General features: G+C 36.6%; 3 protein-coding genes across 3 annotated transcripts in view; 1 reads left to right on the top strand and 2 right to left on the bottom strand.

Moving 5' to 3' along the window:
• Positions 1-21,051, top strand: part of MS3_00001837 (uncharacterized protein) — a 25,321-nt gene continuing 4,270 nt past the window's right edge. The window contains exons 1-4 of the mRNA XM_012939713.3: positions 1-127; positions 5,518-6,009; positions 12,532-12,867; positions 18,391-18,455. Coding sequence (XP_012795167.2) covers positions 5,554-6,009; positions 12,532-12,867; positions 18,391-18,455 — 857 coding nt within the window. The 5' untranslated portion in view covers positions 1-127; positions 5,518-5,553. The remainder of the gene's footprint in view (positions 128-5,517; positions 6,010-12,531; positions 12,868-18,390; positions 18,456-21,051) is intronic.
• MS3_00001838 (uncharacterized protein) lies at positions 13,884-14,489 on the bottom strand (the record flags this gene model as incomplete). The annotated part of the gene is made up of 1 exon (XM_035733636.1): positions 13,884-14,489. One exon carries the CDS (start codon positions 14,487-14,489, stop codon positions 13,884-13,886), a length of 606 nt encoding a protein of 201 aa, XP_035587758.1.
• On the bottom strand, positions 14,527-15,324 carry MS3_00001839 (uncharacterized protein; the record flags this gene model as incomplete). Its single annotated transcript, XM_035733637.1, has 1 exon — positions 14,527-15,324. One exon carries the CDS (start codon positions 15,322-15,324, stop codon positions 14,527-14,529), a length of 798 nt encoding a protein of 265 aa, XP_035587759.1.

A 21,051-nucleotide genomic window follows, 5' to 3' on the forward strand; every position in this document is an offset into this window, starting at 1 on the left:
GTTCAAAGTATTGTGTTGAAATCTTCCAAACGTGTCCTTGAGGACGGTCAATGTTTGGATTGACATTCAAGATGACAGTACGGAAGCAATGTAAATACTGGTCCCGCACGTGAATTAAAAGAACATCGTGAGTTATTATGATCTCTTTTTAAGACTTAAAAACGTCAAGAAATATCTCTATTTGTCGAATTATAAATTACTCAGCCTACTTATCAGTACTTATGTTAGTAATAATGTCCCAGAGTACTAGTCATAGTTACGATGTTACTAGTGAGTGTTAAAATATTAACGGAATTTTTACTTTGCAATTCATATTTATAGCTGTTTTGCAGTCACTTTTGCTTTTAATTATAACTTAACTACATGCATGAATGTAATTCTTTAGTAGAATGTGAAAAATTCCGTCGTATAAATATAGCGAAAAAATTTTTGTTGCGATAGACAAAACAGTCACTCGATTTTAACCATTTATTCATGTTTTATGCATCCTGTGTGTCATATTCTCCCATAAGACTTTAGAAACCCGAAATCCGCTAATTGTCGGATTTTATAATAATACGAAGTGACTTAGATGAAATAGTTTAATCATATTACTTTGAATTTATTCTGTTTTCTGACATCTGTATAGCGACCTATGCGTTACAACTTGAATGACGAAGACTGCATTAAATCAGATTTTTGAAGTTTCATGTGAATTCTTTATGGGCTTATAAAAATGGGGGGACCTATAAAACACCATTCTAGAGAGTTTTCATCACATTCTATTTCAGGTTTACGTTTTGCTCGCCGTATTGTCAACTGCATTATCTATTTTGAGTAAGATATGAGACCAAATAGTATATGATAGTCCTGATAATGAGGGTGACTTTGTTATTTCAACTGTTATTAGTACATATCCGTTAAAAGAGTTATAGTCGCATGTTAAGGCAGAGTTACGATCATCAACACCTGGATGTGACAAGTAGTAAGTATTTGAACGGTCGACGGTTTTGTGGATTCCTCAAATCGTTTCCGTTCCTAGAGAAGAATGTGGGACATAAAGTATAAAAAAGTAAATAATTTGAAGATTGCAACGAGATTACTTTCTCTCTTTCTCTCAAAAGTATCATCAACTGGATTCACTATTCAGAACTAAAAGTATAAATGCGATTAAATACATATATTTATGGTAAGCAAGTGTTTTTATTTATTCGATAGGTCCAGGAATTAACACATTACCGAAAGTGTCCAGTGGTTTTCAGACCTTGACCAGCAGTAACTACTCGATCATTGTGTCTACCTAAGGTGATTTTAGATTATTAAACACGTAATTATTTCCGGCGGATACTCGTCATCATGCTCTTGGAGGGTTTAATTGACACGTACTCCACGCTATACTACGAAGATTTTTTCTAAGCACTGTTTATTACTAATGTAGCTTGAAGTTGGCTCGTGCTTTCTGTCAACTTTCGACTACTAAGTCATTTGTTTACGAGTGCGAGTTGTATGTGATTGCGATGTCGCTAATTTATACAACAATTCTATATATGAGACTTCATCGAAGGTCCTGAAGAATTGAGTGAAGATCAGATCTAAATATATCTCGTGGTGCCCCAGGACACACCGAATTTAATACACTACCAGTAAATTGGCGAAGCATTAATATTCCCATCTTTATAAATAAATAGTGCTTCCTCATAATCTCGTCCATTTTTCCGACATAAATTTCAAACGTTCCCATATTTAATATATTATTTTGTACAGTGCGAAACTGTTTTTTTCTTATGTCATTCAAAGCTTACTCTTGTTATTTTTACGTAGGTTTGAAGTAGCAGTAGTGTAGTGTAACATGGTACAATATGCCACAATAACTAGGACTTTTAAAAACTCTAAGGCGTAATGCTGACACAGAAGTGAATAAAAATCATCGGAGAAATATTGGGACAACAGCATTTCTGTTACTCATACAAAATTAGTTTTGTTTGACCCATGAAGCAGGAGAAAAACACCAATAACGCTATACTGAGGCCATAATGAAATTTTCTTTTGAATTTTGGTTTGATACGATGCTCATTCATTAGCAAAATTCCCTATACTAGAAAATGCAAACAGTTCAGCCTCAAATAATCATACTTTATCAGAAGCTTTTTAATAACTTGTGACTGCCGATTAGAGAGCAGTGGATTGTCGATCGGATCAGTGACGTATAAAACGCCTGCGAGCAGCCTAGAGTCTTGATTGGCCCTGCTTCCTGCCTAGCCCAGCCAGTTAAGTCCAGAACACAAGTCTCAGCCTCTGCGATATGAATCATGTATTTCAAACATACTCTGTTTACATACCAATCATGCAGACCACATCGTACCATAAAATAGAAAAAAAGTTGCACAATATCTGGCCAACAGGAAAATGATACGTGAAACAAATATTTAACGATAGAAAAATGATACCATTTCAAGTCCAAGGATAGCATTAGACTTAACAGGGTAATTTTTGGGATATGTTTCTGAATATCCCAACAGGCTCTTTAAGAATTACTAAATATAATAAGTAAAGAAAGTGTGCAAATATTTGGTATGCATGGGTTTTGTAACTAACTAGTACCATAAGCTGTGAATCCATTGAGCAAAAAAAATTTTCACGTTCATTCGTCCGGTCAATAAAGCTTTTTAGTTGTAAGCTAAAGTATCAGTGCCAAAAGACAAACTGTACGTAGTTCTCCTAAAACAGTTGTTAACACAGATGTTTGATAAGTCGAAAAATGAAAGGTATGCAAGATTTTTGATCTCCTACCAATTGTTTGCTTTGTTTCTTTAGCCGGATTGTTTTAAATATGACGTTTGGCTCGTTGATTCAGCATTTAAATAATCAAACCTTATCAGTCTCCATAGTTTATCGGCTAAAAGTGGTCTTGCTATTTGATAGCAGCTGAGAAGCAGACAGTTCTCATCAAGAGGCTCTGAGATTATTTTATCATGGCTATTATTCTAAAATTTTACAGTCAACCTAGCAAGATTTAGATAATGGTATTCGCTTGTGAGACCTGACTCAAAGTTAAGCAACCCTTTGCAGAGTATTATACAGTTACGTTACAACCTTTTAATAACGCTACTTCTACAGATTTGCTTGTTTGTAGTGATGCTAGCGATTTGTGGTCAGATTAAATGTTCTTAAGTTGACGCATTATTTTTGAATATTAAAAGAACGAAATTCAGCAAATGGATCTCTTTTTAAGAAGTTGATAATGAAGCTGTACAATCGTTTGTATGTATAAAGTCCCAAATAATAGTTTAAACACAAAAAAACAAGAATGATAACATAACAGAAACATTATAATATTAGATTATATAGTACGGACAATAGTAACAGAAGAGTATATGTGTAAAAATAAAAAAGCCGTGTAAATTTTTAACAAGCAAATGATGGATTGTTTTGTGAATGGACTAGGTCAACCTAACTGTCTTCTTTACAATAATTACTAAAACTTATGACTTTTAGGATATTATGAATATAACGACAATATCTTCAGATTCCTGTAGATGATGCTTAAGTATTTTGTCCCCCAAAACTTTAGTCGATGTTGTCACAGTAAAACTATACACAATAAAACGCAATCTTCACCATATTAACCACAGTAAACTAAAAACAACCTATGAAGTTTATTGCGAAAATCCGATTCGGTAAAAAACCTAAGAACATTTCCAACGGCTTAAAGATTTGTCTCTGTACTGTTTAGTTAAACCTAGGAAAAATATTTCTAGTAAATTATTCTTATACTCATTTTTTTGTCATCGTTTTGCGGATTCATCGTAATTGGATTTCCGATTTGGATTTTTCACTAATACTCCGGAACTTAGAATCCCGTAAAATAAAGGTGTATGTGGGAAATACTTTAAGTATTGCTCATGATATATGAGACAGGGTTTTAAATTTAATTGCTAGTTATTATGAATTTTTAGTTGTTTGTCTTCAATACAAGCTACCTGTGGTCAAAAAATAGTGATGGTTGTTTCGTAGGTTGATTACATTATCATGTCCATAAACTAAGAGTTCACTGGTGTTCACTTGAAAATTCGTCGATTTCTCTTGTAGAATAAAGTTATATGTCAAATAAAGTTGCTTAATAATCAGGGGGGGTGAGAGAATCCGGTGTCCGTCTTGTTGTGTTAATGAGGTATGCCAACTTGGACCGATGCATATATGTGCCTGGTTCTACGTTGTAACTGACTGACTGACTGAGGGGGTGAGAGAAGAATAGAAGAACGAAAATAATTGTCCTCCTGAAAGATATGGAGAAAAAAGAAAAACATAAAGGTCATAATATTACATGAATAATAATCATAACAACATCCTGAGAAAAGCAAAAACAATTCCGATAAACTTCTTGTGAATGTCAAATTTAAAGGAGATATGGCTGCCGAACCTTTGAATAAACGGATTTCAAAATCCATGAGTAAAATCTTCTATGGAGCTAATCTCAGTATTATCTTCTCAAGCCTACCTACCATTCACGGATTCGCTAAGCATAAACTCTCGCTTTGGGCCACATCCATGTGCATCTACGAATTTACTTGCTCCTATGGGGGAAATCACATTAGCCTCACAAAGCTGTCACTTTCTAAATGCATTTCAGAACACTAGCTGAATAAGTTTTACTCATGGATTTTGAAATCCGTTTATTCAAAGTTTCAGCAGCTGTATCTCCTTCAAATTTGATATTCATAAAAAGTTTTTTGGAACTATTTCTGCTTTTCTCAGGATGTTATAATGAATAATGTTCAGTTATTATCATGACCTTTATGTTTTTCTTTATATCTGGACAATTATCTTACGTCATTTTAACCTGTAAATTATTTTCACTTTTCTATTCTTCTCTAACGTTATTTGTCCCCTAAGTGCTTCAGATTTTGAAGTGGAGTTATCCAGCCAGCAAAATATAATCCTATTATACATTATTTTCAATAAGTTTAACTTCTACCTTCATGCTTGAACTATTCATTTAAACTTTGATTGTTCCTAATAGTTAAACTTTAGTGTAATTTTTCCTTTTCTTCCGGCCGCTTCAGATGTACCACAATTTTGAGATTCATAAACTATCCAACTGGTCAATCAACATCTATTTTCAGATTTGTCACTGAATGATGTGTCTTTTTGCTGGTGAATTTGAACAAGGAATACTTTAAAACCAGTATAACTTTGTGCGTTCTCATACATGTTGACGGCACTTACTTATACAACGCCATTCTCATAGATAGCATTTCTTTTTTTAAGATGGAATAAAAATTGGTATGGTCTGATTATTCATAATTGCTACTTGTGTTCAGTTTGATTTGGAGGTTGATGTTCAAATAATCTTTTTAAAAAGAACAGTTACATTGTTCAGTCTTTAGGTATCCTACTCATCTATAAGCTCTTAAGGCTAAAATATTGTTTATACATAGTTTTCGGGTAGATACTAAGACTTTCACACAAGAAACGTAATTCTTTTAGAACTAGTAGGTTTTCATCTCTTATTTTATTCTTTTACTATTAAAATTTTAGTTTCATAAAGTATAATCAAGTTGACGCCTGATCATAATGACGAGTCACTTAACGCGCATGCAGTATGAACAACAAAGGCTGAATAGTTTGGGTAGAACCGGTAGCTCTTCCTCATTACGTTCCAGTGATCCTATACGTGTTCCACCAACTACTTCAATCCGTCCTGTAAATCAGTCCATGAATCAAGAACCTACAGGATCTGTTGTTTCAGGATCTTATATATCATCTAAATCCAGATCACAAATTGGTTCAGTTGGAAACGTTTACCAAAATATAATGAAGAGTACAAGGCAAATGGATCCATGCGTTTATATGTCATCAAATATGCAAACTGTCGAAAATGGATCGACTGTTTTGACTAATAACAATAGTAGAACTGGTAGTATTTCAGGTTATCAGCCATCGTTATTATTAGCAAAGTCAACTCAAGGTACTCGTTCGCTCTATGCTCCTAGTCATTTTAGAATGTCAAGAAGCTTAAAAGCTTCCAAAGTAAGCTATCAAGCAGTTAAAAAATTATCATATTTTCTAAATGCTCCGCAAAATGAGATTAATTAAACTTAAACAAATGTAACTGTAATAATAATTTGTTAGAGACAGGAAAGGTTATACATAAGCACTGGTAATTAAGAATGTCATGACTTTTTCTAAGGGTAAAACAGGAAAGGTTTCCTTGTTTCAAAATATAAAAGGACTTCATCTGATACTTCACTTTTAATATATATATATCACAGAAATAATTATACAGTCCAACCATCTTAATCAGACGCTTGGTGAAACTACCATTCAGGGTTTCCGCAAGAGATGTTCTACATTAGAAACAGCGACTTAGTGGCTAAAGTAATCACTTTTTAATCAAATCTAAAAACTGCTTCAGATAATCTGGTTTGAGCATGCCTGTATTATCACTTGCATTCGTAAAAGAGGACTGATAACCATTATTGAGACTTTTGACATCAGAGTTCCTGCCATAAAACGTTCTGTGAATTTTAATATAAGCTTTTATCGAATCTTTATTTATGTTCTATTTTTTAATATTTATAATAAAGTTCCTATTATTTGGAATACACTTTAGCATTTGTTAATCTCTTAAAATTACCTAATTCTTTTATCATTATTCTTTTTCCTGAACTTTTGAATAGGACTTGTGTTGCTTAAGACTGTGAATTTCTTGATTAGCATTAAAGTCATAGCCTTTGATTTCACTATAAATATGTTTATAAATAGATAGTTTCATTCTAACAAGTAACTTATCAGTCCTTTTTAATCAAACACGGACCATTTGGTATCATGTTTCTTGTCATCCCTACGTCAGGCAGAACATATACCAAGGGGTTAGTAGTTTTGTGTGATGGCTAGTAGTGGAGTCTAGACTGTATGTTTCGTGCTGTTACCTGGAAGTATCTGGATTCTAACGGTCATACCCATATCAATTTCAGTTTCAGTTTGAGAAGGACAGGACGCTCGATGGCCCATGTTAGTCCTGGCAATGGTGGTCTCTCAGTTGATCCAACTTTCTTTTGAAAGAGTCGACGGATGGAGCCTCAACCACGTGCTGAGGTAGTGAATTCCACTCGTTGATGATTCGATGGGAAAGTCGATAGTCAGCTGACAAGTAATTTGTCCTCGGCTTATGAACTTTTTTGGAGTGTCCTCGCAAATTCTTTGTTTTGGAAGGCAAGAAAAATGAGGACATATTAGGTGCAAATTTATCACTAAGCAATTTGTAGACTGTAATCAATTCGCCTCTAGTTCTGCGATATGACAACGGGAAAAGGTTCAGCTTGGTCAGTCGAACTTCATACGGAAGCTTCGCTATTCCGGGAATCAGCTTAGTCGCCGTTCTCTGAACCTTTTCCAGAAGCTCACTGTCTTTTTTTAAGCAGGGGCTAGCCGCTTGTATGCAGTACTCAAGTTTAGGACGAACGAACACTGTATACAAAGTCAAAAACGTTTTAGCGTCGACATGACTAAAAGCTCTACGTATTGACCATAAGGTTCTAAAACCTTTGGCGGCTATTGCACGGCAGTGTGCAGTAGTCTTTAAGTCTTGACTAACGATAACTCTTAAGTCATTATATGTCTGGACGACAGGTAGCTCAGTGTTATTCATCGTGTATGTATCTGTGCCTTGATGACCGATATGCATCACAACACACTTGGAAGTATTTATCGGCAACTGCCATGTTTGAGACCATTCAGATAACTTCTCCAGGTCATTTTGAAGTTCTAAGCTATCACTCTTACATCGTATCGTTTTCCATATCTTGACATCGTCAGCATATAGCAAGACCGATGATGATAGGAGACAAGAAAGGTCATTTACACACAAGAGGAATAGCACTGGCCCCAAAACTGTACCCTGGGGCACTCCACCAAGCACAGTTTCCCAGCTAGATAACTTTGAGTTCACCCGAACTCTTTGTTGACGCCCAATTAAGAAGTCCTTTATCCACATCAATAAATTGCCTCCAATCCCGACTTTTCTTAACTTATATAACAGCCGGTTGTGCGGAACTTTGTCAAAAGCTTTACTGAAATCAATGAAGGCGACGTCTACAGGTAGCTTTTGGTCCTTAAGAGCGCACAAGCTTTCACGAGCCACTAATAAGTTAGTGAGACAAGAATAACCTATTCTGAAGCCGTTCTGCTTCTCCGAGAGGATCCGGTTTTTATCGAGATACTTAAACAGCTCCTTCCGAATAATCTTTTCTAAGATTTTAACAACCACACTAGTTAGGCTAACGGGGCGGTAGTTTTCAGGTTTGTGTTTCGTACCTGTTTTGAAGACAGGACTTACTATGGCGTTTTTCCAGTCTTTTGGTAAACGACCCTGCGTAACGGATAGGTTAAAGCATGTACTTAAAGGACTTGCAACGAAGTTAGATAATTCCTTCAGTAGCCTAGGATGTAATTCATCGGGCCCCGTGGATTTACCTATGTCAAGCTTATTTAGCAGACCAAAGACATCGAGTCCTTTAATGGTCACGCTATCCAGTGTATGTATGGGGGGATCTGTATACGCTGACGTGAAAGGCGCTTCTATGGTATATACGTTGCTAAAGTAGTTCGAGAACACTTGAGCCTTACCAAAGTCGTCCTCCACTAATGATGAAGCAGTGCTGTCTCCCCATAGAGCAGGAATATTTCCTTTTCTCCTTGTCCTTTGGTTTATATAGGAATACAGGCGTTTAGGACATTCTATGGATTCCTTAACAAGTTTTCCATCGTACAGTTTTCTAGACTTACGGAGGGTCGAGGCACAAGTATTCCGAGCCTTTCGATACTGAGATTTTGACTCATCAGTCCCCAGTAACCTAAATCTATCCCACATTTCCTTTTTCTTACGGACAAGGATACGGACCTCCCTACTGAACCATGGTGGTGAGTTTTTCGGCCCCTTTCGTATAGTCCAAGGGATGTGAGGTGTGGTGACTTTTAAGTATGAATTTCGAAATGCGTCCCAGGCCGTTTCAATGGAGGACTCTGGGTCTATTGTCCAATCTAATAACGATGCTGAGTGCATGATGTCTGGTATGTTTGCTTTCCAGACGTTGGATCTGGACTGGACTGACGCGTGCTCGTGACTGGCAGTTATATGGAAGTCGAAGGTTAAAACTGCGTGATCACTTTAACCTAGGGGTGGCATATGATGGAGGTTCGCAACATCATCCTCATAGTGAGTCAGTATAAGATCTAATAAGGATGATTCAGTGTCCGGATCGTACCTTGTCGCATCTTTCACATGTTGCACTAGAGCACATGTGATAACCCCATCAACTAGTTCCTGCTCGAAGGAATTTTCTGACGATTTAGTTCGCAGATTTTCCCAGTCTACCATAGGTGCATTGAAGTCCCCTAGGATTAGACATCGACCACTTTGTGACCAAGTATTGAGACTGCTTAACAGGATCTCATTTGCCTCACAGCTTGGACTGCGATAGACCAAACCAATCAGCAGCTCTTGTCCCTTGCGTTTTAGGCGAAGACTAACTAATTCACACGTCCCACTCTCATGGGATACACTATCGATAATGGCAAATGGGATAGCATTCCTAATGAATAGAGCTACTCCCCCTCCTTTGCGCTTTTGTGTTCTGTCGGCCCTTACTAACGTAAAACCCTCGAAATCAAGTTCCATACTATCTATAGCCTGTGTCAGCCAGGTTTCTGTGACTGCGATTATGTCTGGCTTTGTAGAGTCAATCTGTACACCTAGTTCAGGTCGCTTATTAAGTAAGCTTCGTGGATTGGTGTAACAGATCCGAAGCCTGTTTAAGTGCCTTCGTGCTTCACCCAGAGTGGCTTCGGCATCATTCTCTGTCGAAGTCTTACAACCCGAAAATTTACAATTTTCAGGTCCTTTTCGCCAGCGTCTAACCTAAGTTGTAGTTCTTTCTCGGCTTCCCGTCTTTTAACACGGTCTGCCAACGGTAGGTCCTTCCGGATAAAGACTCCTGAACCCTTTAATTTGTGTCCATTCTGTAAAATTAGGTCACGTTCGTTCGAAGAGCTGAATACTACTTTAAGCAGTCTGGAATGATTTGGTTTCGAGTCCGCTAGACTCCCTAGTCTGTATACCGTTAGCAAGGTGACCCCGGTCATATTTTGAGGCATGAGTTGATTAAGCAGCTGCCTAATCAGTACAATGTCATGCTCAAAACGAGCTTTAGGTTCAGAGCTCTCGCTCTCCTTGCTTCTATGAAAAATAACTGGTCTGTCGCTATGATCAGCTTTCGATTTTTCAACCACTTTTGCGGGGGCAGGGTTCCCTTTTATATCCCTACTTTTCTTCCTTACAACCTGTACCCATTCGTCAACTGAGCTGGTCGAAGCAATAACAGTTGCGTCAAACCTAGTGTTGGATTTTGGGGGGTTGTCGACGACCTGAGAGGTCGGGTTATGTTTACCGCTTGAAACCGATCGAGCCTTGCGATTGCGGCTTCTAGGTGTTTCCTGTTGGACCCCACCTGGGAGACGGGGGACAGAAGACCCTACTTTTCTTGAGCTTTTGTTTAAGGCAGGCCCCTTTGGAGACTGCTTTTCCTTCTTTGACGGGCGTGAGTCATCTATCATCGAACTAACCTTAGTTTCCTTCACGTTGATTTGCGTGTCGACAGATCGAGTGCTGTTTGACGCGTTCCGAATATGCTTGCTAAAACACTTCTTTGCAGCATCAACCAGTGAGATGGCCTCGGTTAACAAGTTGTTTGCATCCGAGCAGCACTGTTGACAAAGCCATACACAACCCTTCTTACTGAACCGTTTGAAAGCAGCAGGTGTTAAGTTCGTGCAAACTTCGTGGTACCAGCCTTTGCACTCGTCGCACTGCATGCCGCTTTCAACAGGATAACGACAACCCGGACGTTGGCAACTGCTTTTTTTACACTGTCCGGTCATTAAGAAGGGGTTCTTTTTCAAGATGCGATGATACTCAGAAACAAAAAAAATAATCAATGACCAAAAAAGTGAAGAGCTGTAGATGGCTAGGACCAAAAGTACTAACAGATACAGTTGAAAAAGAGGTACTCAAGAGTACCAACGACAAAACTAATTGAGAGAACAGTAAAAACGATACTCTAGTCGAATACTTTAACTGAAATAAATTCAATTAAAGTGAAAACAGTAGTCTTGATACGTAATAAACGATCAAAACAAACAAATTTACTGAGCGAGGAAAAATACCACTGTCCTTTTTAAATATCGAGACTCAAACACAGTATCTACCACTTAAGATCCTACAGCACTATTCATCAACCTACCGAGTCCAGATGGCCACTATCCGGCGTCAAAAATAGATAAAATACGAAGTCTCCACGATTTTCTATAGATCACCTCCAAACACCTGAAACCTTTGAGGCTTTAGTAACAAATGGTAACAAGTATATGCTCTCATTCAATGAACAGTCATATTCTGAAGACAGAATTTTTGAAAGACTGTAATAACCATCGAACATCAACTCTAACCTCTTGAAAGTGATGTTTTTTTTAAGCAGCAGGGAAATATCATTAATATTGTTACTCATAGTGCTCTCTGCTATTTTTTGTAGTAATTGACTGAGTTTCTGACGTTTTGAAAAACAAGAAAACTACTGAACCTTGGACAATACCGCTAGTGTATTAATTTCACAGCATTTCTTAGAAAGGCATAAATGCAAAGCATTTACATAATCAGTTTGAACCTAGAATTATAGTAAGGGCACTTTTGGTTTAATACAGCTCACAGTAATTTGATATAGATCAAGTTAAAAAATTTAACCAAGAAACTCCACTAGACGAGTTATTCTTCATTGAACCTCTAGATTTGAATTGAGATCACTGACTTCTATTGCACTTACAAATTTGCTGTTTTCTTTTATTCCTTCTGGTCGTTTTTCCATATCATCATAAATCTAACGGATTTGGACTATTATTTCTGAGCCAATCACATCTAAAGGCTTTGATTTTGCACATTCAGTATTCATACGCGTCCGATAAAAATAAATGTAGAGAATGAGACGATCTCATACTAATAAAGTAATCAGTTTTCCATATCTGAAAAAATCCAATTCCACAATATAAAAACGGAAAAGTCGTTTGAATAAAGTGTTGTGTCGATCTTTACTACGGATTAGTTTCACTTGAAAACTATGGACATCTATGGTATAACAAACCATTGATTTGCCTTGTGTAAAACTACACAAAAATGCATGTCAAACATCTGTAGAACTTGGATTTCATAATATTCCAAAATACAGCGTCTATTATAAACGATTACATTTAAATTATTAAACTAATCAAATCGGAGATGACTGGTAAAATTGAAGAGACACATTGAATTACATAACCGAGAAAAGGCAAAGATCGCTTATGTTCATTTTAAGGACTGTCATAATAGTACAAATGACTTTTGCACGTTGTCTGCTAACTAGGCTTTTTGAAACATTCTACTTTCTGACTTTAAAAAAATATAACCTCGTTCAGGGACTGTTGTATATGATAATAGTCCCTATTCCTTTTTTTGGATAATTCTAGGCTTCTCTGGCAACATATAAGAGTGGTAGAACAACAATACAAGCTGAACATCATGATCGTAAAGTCCAAAGAGAAATAAATTCAGTTAAGTTTGGTCGAGCAAAAAAACTATATTGGATTGCAGTTGGATTTTATATAATGTTCTTACTGGTACTATTCATCGGTCTACTTATCACATGTTTACGGCATGTTTACATGAATATAATCTTGTCATTAGATATTGGTGAATTAACTGGTCCTTTACTAATTGCGTGTTCATTTTTATTCTTTGGTGCTGGAATGAAATTTTACTACGATGCCTATCGACTTGGCTCTGAAGAACGTAAACTCATTAAGGTGAGTTTTACTAGAATGAAAATTGAAAACTTTTAAAGTAAATAATAATAGATTTATGTAAAATCGACTGAGATATGTATCAACGAAAAGATAAGATGATCATAATGCTCCATCCCAAATTGAAAATGTTATTCAGCAGTCTTTAAACAATGAGTCTCGTGTGGGATGGGATTTGAATACAAACAAGTCTTAGATTATAATGAAGTAGTTATTCAGTATACCTTTGCCATGAATTGTTTACCAGTCCGTGGCAAAAACTATCCTTAAAGTGTCATAAGTAAAAAATGTACTGGTGATGCGACAGAATTGAATGATTATTTTACCTGAAGTTGGAACTAATCGCATTTACATTTAAGAACCTTCGTCTACATTTGAATGAATAGTTTTATAGTAGTTAGGTACCGAATAAATGTAAGACATGAAAGAAAAATGTATTTCTAAAATACCAGTGATTGAATTTAACGTAAAACCAACGTGTCGCTCGGCAATATGGTCCAACCTTATTCAAGGCAATATAATCAAACATCAAAATTAACGAATATGAATAGGTACTATGGTTCTCTGGTTAACCTTATACTTGTGGTAACAATGTTGAAAGTAAGAATTTGGTGCAGTCCGTTTGATACATTTAGTGTGTAAAAAAAAGTATGTTAATATAACAAACTGCATGCATTTGTAAGCGGATCTGAAGTGTCAGACCTTTTTACAGTATTCTTGAGTCATCGGAATCAATTGTATGACGCAACTCCATTGAGTTTAATGCTATCGCTGACTTGTTTTCAACTTTTTTTATACCATCTGAGGACTGAGGAATGTGCTTCAAACAAGGTTTGTGTCCCTTCACCCTCACATTCAGTTGTCGTGATGTCTCATCTACATATATAGCATTACAATTATACATTTAATCTCATATGCACAATATTATTGTTCCTTCTTTTGTGTTGAATCTTTGATTCTTACCAGTTCCGATCTTAGAGTATTGTTGGTTCGGAAGACTACTCCTCAAAATTGAAGATTTAAGATTCTTCTAGAGTCCCTTTATGATATAGAACCGCTGCTGTGTTAACTATTTCTTTCAGTTTATCTGCCACCTTATCGTTTTGGTTTTCTGTCTTAATTATTCTATTTATAAAAATCCCTAAGATTGTTTTTGGTTTTACTTCCTGTCCGGTGATTGCTGACCATCTATGTACTACATAGCAGTGATTGATTATACCTTTCTTAGTTGGGAGACTTTTAGTACAGCCAGGGTATGGACATCTATTTACATTATTTATGGAATTATTTTTAGTCATTTTGATTTTAGTTTCTTTTACTGGTGATTTGTGATGTGGGTGACACGACTGAATGTGTTTATTAAGCCAGCCCAAAGTTTTGTACGTTTTATTACAGTCATTTAGGGGACATTTGTAAGGTAAAACTCTACTGGATTTATTTTGATGATCATTTCTATAATGTCTATTCATATCTTTGACTGTTGCGAACATTCTATCGCAGTCATTATTTTGGCATTTATAGTCTAGTTGACGTTTACCTATTATTTTGGGGAAGTATTCCTGATATGCGTTGATTTTAACCTTATTGGGCTGTAATATCCAGTCCTCAGGTAGTCGTTCACCCATTTCTTCAATCTCTTGGTGTAGTTGTCTTAGCCAGTTTTTAGTATGCCTTCCTATTATTGCATGGGTTATCGAATTCACTATTTAAAGACCTCACCATTAGGTTATTTGGTCTTTTATGTGCCGTATACCATAAGTTTAATCTATTTTGCATGATTTTATTAGCTAAATTGGGTAAGTTTACTTTTAGTTTAAGTTGTTGTACATTAAGTCGTTTTCTATCGTTTATGCCTAAGATCATTCGCCGTATTGTATTTAGAACCGTTTCTATTCTAGTCCAGTCTTGTTTCCTTAGTACTATGGATTCTAGTCCATATGTGAGAATGGGGATTATTGAAGAATCCACCAGTTTGATTTTAGTACCAAGGCTGAGTTCTTTACATTTAAGTATTGGTCTAATTTTGATTACTGCAGATTTAGCCTTTTCTATGTTATGAGCTATAGCGCTGTCGGGGGTTCCTTTGTTATTTATGGTGGAGCCAAGATAGTGGAAGGTTTCTACTTCCTCTATCTCCTTATTGTCTATTTTGACAGCTGCTATGTTGTCCTTTTTATTTATAATCATGACTTTGGTTTTGGAGATTGATATCTCCATACCAATGTTAGTTAAGTATTTTTGTAAATGGTTTAAGGCTTTGGTAGCCTCTTCCGTGGTATTGGTGATGAGACATAAGTCATCAGCATATTCTAAGTGTTTAATTGTCCAATTCCTATTATGCTGATCTTTTAGGGTGATTCTTTTTAAGGTTTTATCTATTGTATGTTTTAAAATACTTTGAAAGACTAGGTTGAAGATGGCTGGACCTTCTTTACTACCCTGTCTAACCCCCCTGTGCATTGTAAAGTTTAGTTTTGTGTTTCTTAGATAGCCCTTAGGTTTATCTATCAGTTTAGCTATGCAGTAGTTTATATTTTTTGAGGGGCATAATTTATTTAGTGTGTCTAGGATTAATTGTTTAGGTATAGTGTCAAAGGCCTTAGTTAAATCCACGAAAGTTAGAACTATAGTACGGTTTGTATCTAAAGTAGTTTGAATGATGTGTCTTAATGTCGTTATGGCATGGGTTGTTGCTAAGTCTTTCCTAAATCCAAATTGAGTAATGGGGAGGTATCTATCAGTTAGTTGTACCAGTCTATTGCAGACTATGCCTGCAAATAGTTTTCCTATTGTGTCTAGCAGGAACATACTTCTATAGTTATTAGGGTCTGATCTTGATCCTTTGTTTTTGTATATGCTTATCACGTCTGCATCTAGCCAGTGGTCTGGCATTGTGCACGGATTTTTCCACATTTTATTCATTATATTTAGTGAGTTTGCTTCCCCCATGCTTTATCATTTCAGTAGTGATGCCATTATTACCAGGAGTAGTTTGGTTTTTCATGTTTTTTAAGCCTTCTTTTATTTCTTCTAGAGTAAGTTCAGGATCATGGGTAATCCCTATGGATGGATGAGTAGTGTTTAGTTTCGACTTAGCACTAAATAGGTTCTGATAGTGATGTTGAAGATCACTATCTTTAACTTGGTTTGTTCTTTTAGTTCTATAGGATTGGTTTCGAATAGTAGCCAATATATCATCCAGCATTTTATATGCTAAGTGTAAGTCATGTTTCTTGAAGTAAGAGTTCATCTCATCTATTCTATCTTTAATATATTGGTCTTTTGCTAACTTAATCTTATTGTTTACAATCTTACTGGCTTGAGTATAGAGGTTTTTATTAAGGGCTGTGGGGTTGTTTAGCCAAGCTAATCTTAGCTGTTTTCTATGTTTTATCTCTTGCTTTAAGAGATCACTTATGCTGTGTTGCCATCTTTTAGTGGCCGACTTATGTGGGATTGCAGCTTTGTTAGCTGCTTGTATGATTGCTCTTCCTATCTGACTTAGACTATATTCATTTTAAAGTAAGTTATCTAATATACTTGGATAACCCGACGTCTAGGCGTGTATCGCCTTACGTTGTCTTCGTCTGGGTCTCTTATTAGTGTTTATTTAAGTACTTTAGCTTAAGTATGGCTGTGACCATGTAGTGATCAGAGTTAGCCTCCATAGATCGACTGTTGTGTATGTCACAGACCATTAACTTAGAATTATTTTCTATTAACACTAGGTCTATCATATGTTCCGTTTGGGTCTTGGGGTGCACCCAGGTGGAAGTCTTATGAGCTGGTTTAGTAATGAAGGTAATCATTACTCGCAGACTTAATGTTTCGCATAAGTTTATTAGTCTCATGCCATTTGTTGATGTTTCTGGTTCAAGCTTGATAGCTTTCCCTATGATACTAGGGTAGTAAGCGTGAAGGTCCAGGCCTAGCCTACAGTTGAAGTCACCTAGTATGATTATGGGAAGTTTATTTAGTTTAAGTTTCTTAATTGTGCTGTCCAGTTTAAGATAGAAGTTTTCTTTACTGATATCATCATTAGAAGACTCAGTTGGGGCATAACAACCAATGAGGTCGATAGTCTGGTTAGTGATTTTGCTATGTGTTTTAATGGTAGCTATTCTACCATCTATCTCCTTAAAGTTGGTGGCAGTAATCATTGACTGGTTATTAATGATGAAGCCGACACCAGTGTTCCGGTAGTCATTTATGTCAGGATTAGAGTTGAGGAAAGTGGTGTTTTTATCAATTTTGATGGTTTTGAAGACCATCCTAGTTTCCGTAATCACTGCTATGTGGTACTTACGTTCGATAATTTGTTCTGCAATCAGTTGGAGCTTACCCTCTTGAGAGCAACCCCGGACATTCCATAAACCAAGTTTTAGTTTTTGTGAATTTTTTTGGACCATTAATAATTGTGCAATGATTCTTTGTAGTTTTCGTAATCAGGTTGTGGGTATAGGTTGAGTGGGTGATTAGCCCGATCTCCACCACCCGGGTTACCGCTCACGTTGGTTCATGAGACATTCGTCTCACTATCCAGGAAGCACGACGCGGAAGTGTGAGTCGAATTTTGCCTCTATCACCAAAGTGGACACGACTAAATTCATTTCAGTTTCTTTGTCATCTGGTTTAGTGATGAGTTTTTGAACTCTGTTTATCAAATTCTTGGTCAGTGTCACTTTACTGGAATGAGAATGTGCTGACGGGTGATGTAGATGTCTCGCAGAATATGTTGGTTTTCGGAATATTATCATTTTTAAACGATCATTACGTTTTCTTCCAATCAAACAGTCCAGAAAAGGTCATTTGTAGTCAACAGATCTTATCTCCTGGTCTAGGTAGGTAGATGACACTTTTGTCATTATAAAACTTTTTAAAAACGTCAACAGTATATCTGATAACATCAAATTCACTAAGATGATGGAATCTAGTGTCCACGAATATTCACTAGGCTAAATAATTAAGACGAAAAGTTCATTAGCTTATAAATTTTAAATGTAATACAATTGTTCAATTTTTTTAAGTCCATTTTTGTGGGAACGTAACTTGTAAAATTAATCTGACGTTAGTTCATCAGAATTCCAAGAAGTAAGTATGACATAGTTAACAAAAAATTAGCATCCATAAAAAAACATATTTCAAGTAAGATCCCCCACTCGGTCATGAGACTTTGTGTTTTTAACCATAACTTATATTTCACATCCGTGAGGATCTTGTGTTCTGTGATTGATTCAGATGTTTCATCGCATTATTCCTCTGGTTAATGCTGATCATATCTCGAAAACTTATGACTGTATTTATTTAAAAATTGACTAAGAAAACGGTGATCTCTGAGTAAACTTTCTTAGTGACTGTTTCACGGAAAATGTTACTACTGCGAAATCTGAGTGTCAATCATATCCAAATTCTGATTTCAAATATTTTGCGAAACGTTACGTAGATTAAATGACGATCTCTAAATATATCTTGTTTTTATATTATAATCTGTCATGAAAACAATCACATTTTTTTTCTGTTTTGCAGTATAAAGCAGCTAGTCCATCTACAGTAGCTGTAACCACTGTTGACCAACGAGTGACAGATGGAGAGTAAGTTTATTGAATTATATTTTATAGTGTAACACAGCTGTCGAATATAGTCATAAACAATTTTATTGACATTCACCTTCAGTTTTTTTCAAAAAATTACTCCGACACCATGTGCAATAAAAGTATAAGTATTTATGCCACGATATTAGAATGGTCAGAATAGGTTCATGAACAAAACTAAAATTCAAATGAATGCACAAACTTTTTTTTGTTACTAGAAACAAAACTACCATGCATTACAATAGCCTACAAAACGAATACTCTGTCAATAAAAGAGTGTTATCACTCGTGAAATCCACTTACCTCTTCCTTGCATTAACTACACTTCGAATCTAAGATAGGTACCATGAACGTAACTATACTCAATTATAATAATTACCAAGAATAATAGCTCTCTATCGTAGTGAAGTTATCATGATCTATAATAAACAATAATTTTGTTACTTCTGCTCTTCCACACTGAAGTATATGGACGTAGTCAATAATTGTTTATTTTATTATATTCGGTAGATAGATTTTCACTACTTGATGGGCATTTTATGGGTATTTCTATGTTAGCTTCTATGTAAATTTATACTAACTGAATAATACATTTCACTGTATAATTCCAAATATTTCCATCAGTCAATTATAAGCCGCGTGGAACCTGACACATATGTGCATTAGTTTAAGTCAGTCAACCAGTTACAACGTAAGACCAGGCACATATATGCATCGGACCAAGATGCCACACCTCGTAAGCACAACAAAACGAACACCACATTCGTAGCAGTTACTTCAATGATAGTAAAAAATCATTTCATTTACAGACATGACACAAGGAGAAAGAACTAGTTCGTAGAAAGAAAGGTATACAGCGATTTTAATCTCAGGGTTTAAGGGAAAACAAAGATTGTTTACACCTATACCATTGTGATCGATTCTGAGCTATGACACCAAGAATCTCCAAACATTGGTTACAATAGTCGCGCGGACTTCAACCAAGTAGTCTGAGTCTACTAACATGGCTCACGCCACGAGTTAGTGATTTGAAAGACTGATGCCACATGTTGGTTTAACCACCCATAACTTTCTTCCAACCATTCCCAACACCGGTTAGCATTGCGCGTCGTGATAATCAGTGTTCAGGCATACGTAACACGTGACCGGACCATTTCAGTTGATGAATATTCACAACCTCACCAACTAATTTACAATCATTCCCTAATACCCTGCGTCTAACCTCACTATTACTTACCCAGTGATCCCAGTAATATTTCTAAGGCATCTGTGATCAAATGCTAGTAGCTTACGAGTATCTTCGACTCAATTTATTTATTTGAACATATAAATATTGGTACAAGAGGACACCAAATATATATGCGCCACACAAAACAATGAGAATGGGAAGAGAAAAAGGGTAAGGAGCTTAAAGGAAAAAAAGAACAATAACGGACAGATTAATGTACGGTAGTGCAATAATAATAATAATAATAATAATAATAATAATAATAATAATAATAATAATAATAATAGGGAAACGGAAAGGTACAATCAGAAGAAATCTTTCAGTTAATGAAGATACAACCATGAAGAAAGCAAAAGGAGGTTACAGCAGGATCGCCACTGACTTTATTTTAAGCCATATCTGACAACGTCTCTAGCCACTGTGTTGCATCATCTTTAGGACCCCAGCCAGGGAGTAGTGAAGGACCGACAGAAGCCAGTCCTTTGCAGCTTTCTTTCATGCCACGACACCATGTCATGCACTGACCACCTCTCCGCTTTTTCCAACCAGCCCCAGAGTCGACAAATAATGCACGACGTGGAATTCTCTGGGACGACATTCGTAGAGCATGTCCAAGCCACCGAAGTCGGTGTTTCAAGATGGTAACATCGATTGCATTATCATCTCTGTGCCCGAAAACACGATGCCGAACCTCTGCATTACTGACATGGTGTTGCCACTGGATGTCAACAATCCTTCGGAGACAGCAATGATCGAACACAGTGAGTCTTCTAACGTCCTCCACTCGGAGGCCAGGTTTCACAAGCATCGAGCAAAACTGCTCTCACTGACGCGTTGTAGATCCGACCTTTTACAGCCAGACTAACATCACGAAGGCGCCAAAGGTGACCCAGAATGGCATAAGCCGCTCTGGCTTTCACTATACGTGCATTGATCTCATCACTCACACCCCCTCCAGCACTTATGCAGCTACCCAGATACACGAACTTCTAGACTACTTCTATCTGTCCAGGAAGGACGTGTACCCTTTTTAAAGATAAGGACAACTAACGACTCATTCCATGACGTTTGTACACTATCTAGCTCACAAACCTTTGTAAACAACGTCGTCAGTTCCTTAGCCAGAAAGTCAAAACCAGTGATCTCAGCAATCGCTGCCGTAAATTAAAACAGAACGAACTTCTGCGCCGTATACTCGTTTTTTTAATGAGACGGATGTCAACTTCGCCATAGGTGACGGAAGTTGGCAAAAGCCAAACGAACTTTCTGAATCCGTGCAGAGGTTTCGTCAGACAGCCGCCCATCAGACTTCCAGGCTAAGCGAAGTTGTCGACACGTTCGATTACTTCACTCCCTATCCTTAGTTCA

Source organism: Schistosoma haematobium, chromosome 1 (assembly GCF_000699445.3).
Source record: "Schistosoma haematobium chromosome 1, whole genome shotgun sequence".
Taxonomy (NCBI): Eukaryota; Metazoa; Platyhelminthes; class Trematoda; order Strigeidida; family Schistosomatidae; genus Schistosoma; species Schistosoma haematobium.